The 14,521-nt window shown below is 36.4% G+C and overlaps 1 protein-coding gene across 6 annotated transcripts in view; it reads left to right on the top strand.

Moving 5' to 3' along the window:
• Positions 1-14,521, top strand: part of ATRNL1 (attractin like 1) — an 857,023-nt gene that overhangs the window by 17,278 nt on the left and 825,224 nt on the right. For all 6 annotated transcript variants that reach the window (XR_008619833.3, XM_034931565.3, XM_034931566.4 and 3 more), the window contains exon 2: positions 13,348-13,431. Coding sequence is in view for 4 of the 6 variants with exons in the window: in XM_034931566.4 (XP_034787457.1) it covers positions 13,348-13,431 (84 nt within the window). In the remaining 2 variants the exon portion in view is untranslated. The remainder of the gene's footprint in view (positions 1-13,347; positions 13,432-14,521) is intronic.

The following is a 14,521-nucleotide window of genomic DNA, read 5'->3' on the forward strand; positions in this document are numbered from 1 at the left end:
CTCCTTTTCTTCCCAGTTTTGGGTGTGTCTTTATCAGCAGTGTGAAAATGGACTAATACACTTGGTAATTTATAATGAATAGAGATATATTGGCTCATGATTCTGGAGGCTGGGAAGTCTAAGATCAAGAGGCTGACATCTTGTAAGGGCTTTCTTGCTGCATCGTCCTGTGGCAGAGGGTAAATAGAGGGTCAAGGGGTAGGCAAAAGCATTCAAATCTCATCCTTTTATAAGGAACCCATTCCCCTGATAATGAACTCACTCCTGAGGTAACAGCGTTAATGCCCTCATGGTTTAATCACCTCCCATTATGCCCCACCTCTCAACACTAATCCAGAGCCTTCACTCAGTCCAGCACCAACTCAAAAGTCCAAAGTCTAGGGTCTCTTCTAAATCAGATATAGGTGAGACTCAAGGCACAATTCATCCTGGGGCAAATTCCCTTCCAGCTGTGAGCCTGTGAAATCAAAACAAGTTGTTTACTTCCAAAGTGCAATGGTGAGACAGGTATAGGATCTACATTCCTGTTCCAAAAGAAAAAAAAGGGGTAACAGGCCCCAAATAAGTCCAGAACCCAACAGAACAAACAATGTTAAATCTGAAAGCTAGAGAATAATCTTTTTCGACTTTATGTTTCACCTTCTGAGCATACTTGGATGAGGATTGGGCTCCCAAGACCTCAGGCAGCCCAGCCCTTAGGCTTTGCTGGGCTGAGCCTACATAGCAGCTCTCATGGGTTGGAGGCTCATGCCTGCTGCTCTTATAGTCTGAGGCTGCACATGGGTGACTCTGTAGTTCTGAGGTCTCAGAGGCAGCCCTGCTCCCATGGCCCTATTAGGCATTGCTCTAGCAAGTACTTTATGATGAGTCTGCTGCTGTAGCATCCTTTCAGATCTACATTGAGGTAGCCGCATCTCCACAACTTGTGCAGTCTGTGCACCTGCAGAATTGGCACCACATGGATGGATACCACCAAGGTTTATTTCCTATACTTTCCAGAGCTGCAGCCAGAGACACACCCTGGTTTGCTTGAACAGTGACTGGGGAGGCTAAGGGAAGCTGTGCCAGAATGCAGGGAGCAGATACTTGAGGCAGCACAGGGCAGTGAATGCTGAGGTCCCATAGATGCCTTTCTGGAAACTGTGATCTCAGGATCCTAGATGGGAGGGGCAGCCCAGAAGACCTCTGAAATGCCTTCAAGATCTCTTTCTATCTTGATGAATAGCACTTGACTTCCTTTTATCCATGCTAATCCCCTTATGCAAGGGTTCCTTGGCCACACCCTTGCATGCTTTGCTTTTTTGTTCTTTACCTATACAAACTGTGACTTTTCCAAATCATTACTTTCTGCTTCCCTTTTCATAATATGTTTTGTTTTTAAATCATTCTACCTTCTCGCATCTTTACTATATGCAGTTAAAAGTAGCCACGCAGCTCTTTCAATATTTTGCTTAGAAATTTCTTCCACCAGATATCCTAGTGAAGCGGCTGCATTGTCTGGGGTATATACCCTGGGGTTCATCATCATGCACCAGGAAAATTTAGGGCATGGACACACACAAGGGGTTTAGGAGTAGAGGTTTAATAGGTAGAAGATAAGAGAAAGAGAAACAGCCTCCTTTATAAAGGGAGGGGTCTCTGATCGGAAAGGACTGGCTGGTGGCAAATGTGCCGAGTTTTATAGTCCAGTTGGAGGAGGCAGTGTCTGATTTCTGTAGGGGTCACAGATTGGTTAGATCAGGTATGAAGTTTACATAGTGCATGGGGAAGGCTGGTTGCCCCACCATAATCTTCTTATGAAAATGGATTTCCCAGTTGATCAGCATCATCTTGTCTGCTCCTTACAATACACATGGCTGGCAGAGAAGAGAGGATGGAGCCGCCATTTTGAAAATGTCTAGTCCTTAGTTCATGTCAGCATTCACTCATGCAAGCTCTCAGCTTGCAGGCTGCTCCTTGTTAGAAAATGATTTGGGGCTGCTTTTCATTGAAAAGGAAAGCCTTACCAAGCACTCCCATCCCCTTGTTCTCTGACTAAGTAATTCCTTTCTAACTCCCTTTATACTAGCTTATTGCTCTTAAATTCTGCCTTCCATGAAGCACTCAGATATGGGCACAATTCAGCCAAGTTATTTGCTGCTTCATGTCAAGGATGGCTATTACTCCAGTTTGCAGTATCTCTTTCCTCCTTTCTGTCTGAGATCTCCTCAGAATTCCCTTTACTCTCCACATTTCTGCCAATATTCTGATCATAAGCACTAATGTAATCTCTACGAAGTTTTAGGCTTTCCCTGCAGTTCTCTTCTGAGCCCTCATCAGAATCATCCTTAATGTGCTTTTCATACCAATACAAGTTTTTTCTAGCCTTTTTTTTCCTGAACTCTCCCAGCCTCTACTTATTGCTGAGTTTCAAAGTGGCTTCCCTATTTTCAGATATTTGATAAAGCAGTGTTCTATGCTTCAATACCAGTTTTTTGTGTTATTCAGTTTTGTGCTGCTATAACAGAATACTTGAGACCTAGTGATTTATAATGAATAAAAATTTATTGGCTTATGATTCTGTTGGGAAGGCCAAGATTGAGGGGCCAGAATTTGGCAAGAGCTTTCTTGTTGCATCATTGCATGACAGAAGAGCAAAGAGAGGGTGAAGAGAGAAAGAGAGGAGGGCAAAAGGGGGTGAAATCATCCTTTTATAAGGAACTCATTCCTGCAATAACAGCATTAATCCATTCATGAGGGCTATGCTCTCATGGCCTAATCACCTCTCATTAGGTCCCACATCCCCACACTGTTGTATCGGGGATTAAATTTTCAACACTTTTTTGGAGGGACACATTCAAACCATAGCAGAGACTCTGCTTCATGTCAAGGATGGCTGTTACTCCAGTTTGCAAAATCTCTTTCCTCCTTTCTGTCTGAGATCTCCTCAGAATTGCCTCACAATTAAATATTCTGTTTTAGGAGGCAATCAACTTGTTTTGGTTCAGCACACATGACCTAGCTCACTTTTCAAAAAACAGAGCTTTACTGAGTTACAATTTGCACCTCACCATATTCACCTTTTAAAGATGTACAGTTCACTTATGTTTAGCATATTTAGAGAGTGGTACAACCATCACCATTACCTAATTTTAGGCTGAAGAGCCAAATTGTATAAACAAATTGGTATCTGTGACTTGTTAAAAAATAATTTCTAGGGTATCTTATATAGTCAGTATAAAATCAAACTAATCTGTACTTTAGAGGTATAAAAATGAATTTTTATAATGATGTTTTATCATAACATCATTATATCAGTATTTTACCATCCTGAGTTATCAAAGCATATTATAATTTCCAAAAATATAGAAATAAACTGAGGTAGGCAAAACTTTAAGATGGCCCTTTTGACTTTTATCCCTGGTATTACTGTCATGATTATGTTATGTCATTTGTCAAAAGGGAGATTATTTGGGTTTTCTTACTCTAATCACATGAGCCCTTTAAAAGCAGAGTATTTCCCCTGGGTGCTAGCAGAAGAGGAAGCTAAAGACTCAAAGCATAAACTGGATTTGACATGCTAATGCTTGTTTGAAGATGGAGGGAGCCATGCCTGAAAGTACTAGAGAAAGTGGCCTCTTGGTGCTGAGAGCGAGCAACCCCTGGTCAGCAACTGGCAAGAAAGTTGGGACCTCATTCATATAACTGGAATGAACTGAATTCTACCAACAGTGAATAAGCCTGGAAGTGGATGCTTTTCTGCAGCCTCTGGATAACAGCCTAGCTCAACTAATACCCATCTGAGTCTATAGGGACTTCTGTCCTATAGAACTGTGAGATAATACATGGATGTTCTTTTAAATTTCTATGTTTATGGTAATTTGTTACCAGCAGTAAAAACAAATTTAGGGGCATATTTAGCAATACATCATTGAAAAAAGTTATTCTGGCTGAATTTCAGTCAATGATACTGAGTTAACCAGAAAATTAAATTAATTCTTTAAACATGATGGTCAATTGAGTTTTATTATCTTTAACAGTAATAATACAAGGTGATTGTCATTTATTAATTTAAGCTTTTTATAACACCTTGTGTACCTGTCTTTGATTTCTTTGGTCTGCCATGAATGGTTAGAATTAATGCTCAAAATGTTTGCCATAAAATTACTAATTGCTGTCTGGATCCATGAAAGGAAGATGCTCTGCCTTTTAGATATCTGATTTATTTGACCCTATTTGATGCACAGTATACTTCCAGTCTACCATTTGAGCCAAAAAGTGAATAGGAGAAATATTTTACAGATAGCATAAAGTTATGAAATGATCAGTAGATGTGATGAAGTTTAGCCAAAAGGGGAAGAGATTGATCTTATCATTAGATAGTAGATTAATTTGAAAATAATGATTACCATGTGCAAGAGAAGTATTCCCTGATTAAAAAATGTTTGAGTTGTATAGTTATCTCAGTAGCTGAAGGGAATGTTGAGGAAAAAATGTATTAATGAGCTAAAATCTTATTTGGAAATATCCTTGTTAGAATTATAGAGCTCAGAATCAGCTGATGTTGTAGTCCATTTGTATTGCTATGAAGGAATACTTGACGCTGGATAATGTGTAAGGAAAAGAGATTTGTTTGGCTCATGATTCTGCAGGATGTACAAGAAGCATGGCACCAGCATCTGCTTGTATTGCGGGGCTCAGGCTGCGTCTACTCATGGCAGAAGGCAAATGGGAGCTGGTATCTGCAGATTTCATATGGCAGGAGAGGAAGCAAGGGGTGGGAGCGGCCAGGCCCTTTTTCATAACCAACTCTCTCAGGAACTAATAGAGTGAGAACTCTTTACTGTGAGGATGGCCCCAAGCCATTCATGAGGGATCTGCCTCCATGACCCAAACTCTTCTCAGTAGGCCTCACCTCTGACATTAGGGATCAAATTTCAGTGTAAGGTTTGGAGGAGTCATATATTCAAACCATAGCAGTTGAGAATTAGGCCTCAAAGTCAGATAGATAATGGTTAAAATATCAGCTATATCAATACTGAATTGGAGAACGTGTTTTTCTTGTGTGGCCATAATGGGCTAATACTTCACCTCAAAATTAAATTACCCACTCATTTATGGGTCAAGTTAGGCAACTGCTGATCTGTATTGCAAGGTAGGACAACAGTAGTGGAAGATAGTAGTCAGAATGCATTTCCTGTGCCTAAAATAGTCTGACAGTGAATGATCTGATAAAGAAGTTAGGAAAACAGTCCCATTTACAATAGCATCAAAAAACAAAACAAAAAAACCCCCCAAAAAAACTTACGATAAGTTTAACCAAAGAGGTAAAAGATCTATATGTAGAAAACTAGAAAACATTAATGAAAGAAATTGAAGATGACACAAGTAAATGGAAAGATACTTTGTGTATTCATGAAGTGAAAGAGTATTGTTAAAATGTCTATATTACCCAAAGTAATCCACAGATTCTATGCAATCCTATCAAAATAGAATTAGAAAAAAATCCTATAATTTGTTTGAAACCACAAAAGACCCCAAATAGCTAAAGCAGTGTTGAGCAAAAAGAACAAAGCTAGAGGCATTACACTACCTGACTGGTCTTTGAAAAGTTAATGGAAAATGCATATTATGAAAAAACTGCATGGATTTCAAATTTTTTTTGCACCAAAATAAACTCATACCAAATTGTTATAACAAGTCTGAATGGGATCAAGTTTGAGGCGCTAAGGAGGATAAGACATTGGTTTGAAAAGGGCCCCTATCAGAGTAACATAAATTCTGCTAAAATTGAAGCGAGAGCAAACATCAAATTTATGGTGAAGCTTGGGTGGAAGAAGGTGAAATTATTGATGCTTTATGAAAAGTTTAGGAGGACAATGCCCCAAAGTAATCAGCAGTTTATAAATGGGTAACTCATTTTAAGAAGGGATGATATGATGTTGAAGATGAAGCCTGCAGCAGGAGACTATTCACATCAATTTGTGAGGAAAAAACCATCTTGTTTATTCTCTAATTGAAGAGGACTGATGTTTGACAGCAGAAGCAATAGCCAACACCATAGACATCTCAATTAATTCAACTTACTCAATTCTGAATGCAAATTAAAGTTCAGTAAACTTTCCAATCTATGGGTGCCAAAACCACTCGGACCAGATTAACTAGAGATAAGAGCAGAGGTTTTAGTGGAAATTATAAACAAGTGGGATCAAGATCTTGAAGTATTTCTTGGAAGAATTGTAACAGGTGAAGCATGACTTTACCACTACCATTCTGAAGACAAAGCACAATCAAAGCAATGGCTACCAGGAGGTAGAAGGGGTTCAATCAAAGCAAAAGTGGACTGGTCAAGAGCGAAGGTCATGGCAGCAGTTTTTTGGGATGCTAAAGGCATTTTCCTTGTTGACTTTCTGGATGGCCAAAATATAACATCTGCTTATTATGAGAGTGTTTTGAGAGTTAGCCAAAACTTTAGCAGAAAAACACCTGGGAAAGCTTCACCAGAGAGTCCTTCTTCACCATGACAATGCTTCTGTTCATTTCTTTCATCAAACAAGGGCAATTTTGTGAGAGTTTCTATGGAAAATCACTAGGCATCCACCTTATAGTACTGATTTGGCTCCTTTTGAGTTTTGTTTGTTTGTTTTGTTTCCTAATTGATAAGGTTTGGCTGTGTCCCCACCCAAATCTTATCTTGAATTACCACGTGTTGTGGGAGGGATCTGGTGGGAGGTAATTGAATCATGGGGCCAAGTCTTTCCCATGCTGTTCTCATGATAGTGAATAAGTCTTATGAGATCTGATGGTTTTATAAAGAGGAGTTCCCCTGCACAAGCTCTCTCTGCCTGCTGCCATCCATGTAAGACATGACTTGCTCCTCCTTGCCTTCCACCATGATTGTGCGTGCTCCCCAGCCACGTGGAACTGTAAGTCCATTAAACCTCTTTCTTTTGTAAATTGCCCAGTCTCAGGTATGTCTTTATCAGCAGCATGAAAATGGGTGCTAATACACTAATCTTAAAATGTTTTCTAAGGGCACCTATTTTTCTTCAGTTGATAATGTAAACAAGACTGCATTGACATGGTTAAATTCCTAGGACCTTCAGCTCTTTAGGGATGTACTAAATGACTGGTATCATTGCTTACAAAAGCTTCTTGACTTTGATGGAACTTATGTTGAAAAATAAAGTTTATATTTTTTATTTTTATCTGTTTTTTTTTTCCATGAACTTTTAGTCATCTCATAGTTATTAAAACAGCGTGATACCTGCATAAAAACAGACAAATTGACCCATGGAACAGGATAGAGAGCCCAGAAATAAATTCACATGTCTGCTGTCCACTGATTTTCAACAGAGGCTCGAGGAATACACATTGGAGAAAGGACAGTCTTGTCAATAAATGATTCTAAAAAACTAGGTATCCAGATATAGAAGAATGAAATTAAACCCTTATCTGATCCCTTATAGAAGAATCAACTCAAAATGGATTAAAGATTTAAACGGAAGATCTGAAACTAAAACAACTAGAAGGAAACATAGGAGAAAAGCTATGACTTTGGTCTGAGCAATGACTTCTTGCATGATTCCAAAAGCACGACAGCAAAAGCAAAAATAGACAAATGGTATTGAATCAAGAAGCTTCTATACATCAAAGGAAATAACAGAGTGAAGAGACAACCCACACATTGAGAGAAAATATTTGCAAATCATACATCAGATAAGGGACTCATACCCAAGACATAAAATGAACTCAAATCATTCAATAACAAGAAAACAAATAACCCCTATTTAAACATGGGCAAATAATCTGAAGAGACATTTTTCAAAAGAAAACATACAAAAGGTCAAAACATATATGAAAACATGCTCAACATTACTAATCATCAGGGAAATGCAGATCAAAACCACAATGGGATGTCATCTCATACCTCTTAAAATGGCTCTTATAAAAAAGATGAAAGATAACGTGTTGGTGAGTATATGGCAAAAAGGGAAGTTTTGTACACTGTTGGGGGAAAGTAAATTAGTACAGCCATTTTGAAAAACAATATGGAGGTTCATCCAAAAACTGAAAATAGAATCACCATATGATCCAGCAGTCTGAGTATATATCCAAAGGAATTGGAATCAGTATGTTGGAGAGATGTTTGCATTCACATGTTCATTGCAGCATTGTTCATAATAGCCAATATTGGGAAACAACCTAAGTGCCCACCAATGGATCAATGGATAAAAAAAGAGGTATATATACATAATGAAATAGTATTCAGCCTATAAAGGGACAAAATCCTGTCATTTGTGACAACATAGATGAAACTAGAGGCCGTTAGGTTATGCAAAATAAGCTAGGCTTAGAAAGACAAATATCACCTGATCTCACTTACATGTGGAATCTAAAAATTTGAATCAATTGAAGTAGAGAGTAGAATGGGGGTTACCAGAAGCTGTGGGTGGTGGTCAGTTGGGCAGGGAAAGGAAAAATATTGGTCAAAGGGTGCAAAGTTTCAATTAGGAAGAATAAGTGTTCTATTATTTCGTTGGCGTTCTATTGTACAATGAATGACTAATGTTACTAATTGTGCATTGTATATTTCATATAGTACATTGCTAATAGAGTGGATTTTAAATATTTTTGCTGCAAAAAATATGTATGTGGGGTGATGGGTATGTTAATTAGCCTGATCTGCTCAGTCTGCAATGTATACATGTATTGAAGCATTTGTCAATAAAGATGAAATGAAAATAAAAAGGAATTAATAAGCTGATAAATAGTATTTTAACTAGAAAATCTGTTTTTAAAAAAGATTTCTATGTGAAAAAGGCTTACAAAGGCCACCCTGCATAAAGACTATCCCTGAGTGGATCTGACTATTCCTTGTAGGCTGCTTATGCCAGGACTAAACCTATATTCTGTGATAAACAGGATTTATTGTTTCAGAGATTTCATAAATTAAAACTATCACACTTTCTTATTTTTATAATGTGTTAAGTTATATATCCATAGTCAAATTATATATCCATAGTCAGGATAGACAACAACATCCCACTAGATTTAATTTTAGTATTGTCTAATATTTGTGCTGGTTTTCCTGCATTTATTAGTGGCCAACCTTGTGTTATAAACAGCCCAGCATGCTTTTAATTAAGGACTCTACTTTCAGCTAGAATGAGATATTGACAAGGCATATGGATATGTGGCAGGCATCTAGACAAGTGATTGGCAAACTTTTTCTGTAAAGGGCCAGATAGTAGATATTTTAGGCTTTGTTGGCCAGATGGTCTCTGTTGCCAGTACTCAACTCTGTCCTCGTAGTGTGTTAGCAATCTTAGATAATATTTAAACAAACTAGTGTAGTTGTGTTCCAATAAAACTTCATTTACACAAACAGGCTAGTAGTTTATGTAGTACTGATCTAGATGAATAATTCAGTATGGTTCTCAGTTCAAGAAAAGGAATGACAGAAAGTTTTAAAAAAAGTTGTTTGAAACTTGGAATATGTATTAGAAATAATATTAGAAATAGTAGTTATGTAAGAGCCTATTTTACTTTTTGTAGGGAGTTGAACTATGTGCTACCTAATTTCTGGAGAGCACTACACAATTGGAATGTAAGGGTATTAGGAGTAAGAAGTAAAAAAAAATAAATGGAAAACTAGGTGTTTATGGTTAGAGTATGGTCCTGGAGTGCAAGACTTCTGAATTTTAGAAGAACAGTTCTAGACTGTAAAGAGGTCCGAAGTATGTAATGGGAATGCTTTGCCCAAGTGGCATGCAGGTAAAGGTTCTTGTAGTTTAAGAAGAGATCATGAAACTGCAGAAGGAGAATTGTTCTTTCTTTATTATAGAAGTAGCAGGAGATTTCTCCCCTTTACGCATGTCTTTTGGTGGTGAGAAGGAATTTTCCATTTCTTTTACCTTGATTGGTGACATCCTCCCATGCTTCCAGTGGACTGGTATTGGCAAGGAGGAAACTTTTTTGTAGTAAGTGGAGGAAAAGGTGGGCTCTTGGTAAGATCTTTAGTGCTAAGGATAAGGAATTCAGGGATTGTGGTGAGTAGTTTCCTTTTAAGTTTGGGAAATTGTACTACTGAAGTTGAATAGGACGGGACAGGGTGTGTAGTTTTCAGGTACTCCTATTGTTTAGCTTAGGTAGGGAGGCATAACAGTTCCTTCACATCACTTATAAGAGGGAGATAAGGATTACTATGGTAGCTCCTACAATATATGTTTCTTTGGAGGAAGGGGGATATATATTTTTAATTTTTGTGGGTACAGAGTAGGTGTATATGTTTATGGGGTATGTGGGATATTTTGATAGTCATGCAATGCATAATCACATCATGGAAGATAGGGTATTTATCTCAAGCATGTATCCTTTGTGTTACAAACAATCCAATTTTACTCTCAGTTATTTTAAAATGGACCATTAAATTATTCTTGACTATAGTCACCCTGTTGTGCTTTCAAATACTAGTCTCAATCATTCATTCATTCTATTGTACCCCTTAACCATCCCTACCTCCTCCTCACTTTACCACTACCCTTCCCAGCCTCTGGTAACCATCTTCCTACTCTCTATCTCCATGGGTTCAATTGTTTTGCTTTTTAGATCCCACAAATCAGTGAGAACATATAATGTTTATCTTTCTGTGCCTGGCTTATTTCACGAAACATAATGACAACCAGTTACATCCGTTTTGTTGCAAATGACTGAATCACATTATTTTTATGGCTGAATAGTAATTCATTGTGTTTATGTACCACATTTCTTTATCTGTTCATCTGTTGATGGACACGTAGGTTGCTTCCAAATCTTGGCTATTGTGAACAGAGCTACAACAAACATGGGAGTGCAGATATTTCAATATATTGATTTCCTTTCTTTTGGGTATATACCCAACAGTGGGATTGCTGAATCGTATGGTAGCTAAATTTTTACTTTTACGAGGAACCTCCAAAGTGTTCTCCATAGTGGTTGTACTAATTTACATTCCCACAAACAGTATAAGAGGGTTCCCTTTTCTCCATATCCTTGCCAGCATTTCTTACTACCTGTCTTTTGGATATAAGCCATTTTAACTGGGGTAAGATGATATCTCATTTTAGTTTTGCTTTTCATTTCTGTGATGATCAGTGATGTTGAGCACCTTTTCATGTATGTATTTGAAATTTGTATGTCTTCTTTTGAGAAATATCTGTTCAAACCTTTAGCCCATTTTTAAAATTGGATTGTTGGCTTTTTTTCCTGTTGAGTTGTTTGAGCACTGTATATATTCTGGTTATTAATCCTTTGTCAGATGGATAGTTTGTAAATATTTTCTCCCATTCTGTGGGTTGTCTCTTCATGTTGCTGTTTCCTTTGCTGTGCAGAAGTTTTATAACTTGATGTGATCCCATTTGTCCATTTTTGCTTTGGTTGTCTGTGCTTGTGGGTTATTCCTCAAGAAATCTTTGCCCAGTCCAATATCCTGGAGAGTTTCCCCAATGTTTTCTTGTAGTAGTTTCATATGCTTAACTACCTGTTATTATGCTAGACATTTTATTTGAAAATTATTGATAGAAATAATTTAAGGCCCAGGATAATGTTATCTTTCTTTAGAGAGTACCATGTATCTTCTGTTAGGAGACTTGGCATATTGGCAGTTCTAGCAGCACCATAAGCCGATTTTAAGACTTGGGAGTTTTCTGCTGCTCAGATGACTCATAGCTAACCTACAGTTGAGGTAAAGGCTGGTTAACTTCTGGTACACCACTATTTTAAGAGCAAGTCATTATGTCCCAAGTCAAAGTGCCCTGTTGTTTCTTTGAACCCCTGTGTTTTGTGGGTTATTGCTTCCAACTTTTGTCCTCCTCTCTCCTTGAGGCTACCAAATGCACTCTCAACCTTTTGGCAGTCTCTTCTAAATAAGCAAATCTCTCAGAACAAAAGCATCTCTGAATGCCTGCCTCCTCTTAAAGAATTTGCAACTTCTGGATCTTGGCTTTGTACATTTTATCATTTTGTTACTTGTAAGATTTTAAAATTTTCCTTTAACTTTTTAAGTTGTCTTCAGTGGAGAGTTTTTCTGAATTACTGCACTTAGTATTAATATTATTGGAAGTGAAAAATCAGGGCAAGTTATTTAACTTGTTACTTAAAATGTGCTTCAGACTTCTCATCTGTAATATGGAGTTATTAATTATTTACTATCTTATAGGTTTTTTGAGATTTTTAAATGAGGCAACACATTGTGTGTTTATAGTGGTACCTGACATGTAGAAAATGCTTAAGTTATTATTACATTTATTTGAGAATATAGGAATTTGTTGCTCTTCAAAGATTTTCCAAGCATGAATTAGCCACTTTATTACAGAAGTAATTTGCAGGGATTATGAAAGATTTGCAAATGACATTAACATTGACTGACATTTCTGTCAACCCTGATTTAGGTAAATTAAAGTTTTTCCCCCCTAATGTATTTAAGGCTCTATACTATAAGGAAAATTTAATTTTATCTAAAAGTAGATAATGGCCCTGATATGTATATGTGTGTGTGTATGTTTATGTGAATATGTAAAAACTGATTAGCTGTGATGTGTGTGTGTATGCATATATAAGTATAGTATATAAATGTTAAATGGTAAGACATTTTAATTCTTTAAAATATGGTCTCTTGATAAAATAATTGGGCTGGAAGTAAGAAAAACAAAATGAAGCAGAATTGAGATTTTTGTTTTAAAGATTTTTAATTTCTGAAAATAGAGTTTTTCCAAATATCTTTTTCTTTTTTATGCATAAAATAGAAGATACAATTTTTTTTATTTGTCCTGTTTTAAAAATTGAGTTCTTGGACTAGATGTAAAGTAGACAGGAGAAAATGATAATAAAAAATATATTTATAGCAGAACTCTTTAAAGTTTGGTGACACCTATTTTAGCAATACCAGTGCATGAAGAAAAAATATAGCTTACATGCTAACTCCCCAAAGTGGAACATACGTATACTTTTTCTCTATTCCATAGATTTGTATTTGATCTTCCTTCTGCCTCAACCTAATTTTTGTGCAGATGAAGTTTAACTTATTCTATTTTGCATCAACATTGAATCCTTCAGTACTATGTTCAGTCTTTCAGTGTCTTTTTTCGCTTCGTAAATTGAAATGGTCATGATATATTAAGATTTAAATAAATCCAAAATAAGTATCTTTTGAGATGCAGAGAAAAATACAGCACTTTGAAATTTTCCTAAGTTGTAAATAAATCCTCCTTTTTGAAAATTGTTATGTCCCGTTCCTTTGGCTTAATGACTTTTAAATTTTCTTATCCTGCTATATGTCTTAAAGTTATTTTAAGGTAATTATTTTCATTATTTTATTTTCTCTTCCAGGTTAACAGAACCTTCTGGATATTTAACGGATGGCCCAATTAACTATAAATATAAAACTAAATGTACATGGCTCATTGAAGGCTAGTAAGTATACAGTCTGAGTCAAATTAATGTATTTTATTCCTAAATGATAAAGGTGATCATATTAATGTCAGAGCATTAGAGTATAATTACTTTATCATTTAGTTTGTTTATTATTAGATAATATTTACAACTTCTAGACATCACATTTAATGTAAATTACACTACCTCTTCACTTGTGACAGTAGTTTAATTTTTATATATATTTTGTTTTTGAGTTATGTTACTGTGGTATTAAATTGAGTAGGCATTTTTTTGGTTTATTTTGAACATCTTGTTATGAAATTTGAAGACTTAGTAGAAATTATAAAAGTATTTCTTGCTGAGCTATGCTATTCATATAATTTAGCATTTTAGTTCGAAGGGTATTTTTAAAAGAACATTTTGTAGAAGAGAGAGTTAATTATTCATTTAGAGGTATTTTCAGTAAGTAGGGCTTGAAACAATCTATCTATTTAAATGTATTGTGAGTGGAGCATAAAAGAATTGATATGAATTATTTTTGAACTGTTTTGTAATTTCTAAAGAGTATATTTGGAAAATTTTGTATTTAAATTTTTCTAACTTAAAAGCTGTTCATTCTCTGCTGTGCACCTATAGTTACATTTTGTTTATTTGTTAACATTATATCACATTGAGAATTTTGATTAAAATTTAAATAGTTTTTTAGTGCCTCCAACTTAAGGGTTCTGTAAAAATAAGAATAGTGGCTTCTTGAGTGTTGATTTTTAAAAATCAACTTTATTTAAGTACCATTTGTATACAACAAAATGCACCCATTTTAAGTGTACAGTTCCATAAGGTTTCAGTGATGTATGCAGTCTATGTAACCTCTGCCTTCAATCAAGAGAAAGAAGATTTTTTTTTTTGAGACAGAGCCTCACTCTGTTACCCAGGCTGGAGTGCAGTGGTGCGATCTCAGCTCACTGCAGCCTCTGCCTCCTGAGTTCAAGCAATTCTCCTGCCTCAGCCTCCTGAGTAGCTGGGACTAGAGGCGCATGCCGCCATGCGCAGCTAATTTTTGTATTTTCAGTAGAAATGGGTTTTACCATGTTGGCCAGGATGGTCTTGATCTCCTGACCTCGTGATCCGC

Source organism: Pan paniscus, chromosome 8, assembly GCF_029289425.2.
Source record: "Pan paniscus chromosome 8, NHGRI_mPanPan1-v2.0_pri, whole genome shotgun sequence".
NCBI lineage: Eukaryota > Metazoa > Chordata > Mammalia > Primates > Hominidae > Pan > Pan paniscus.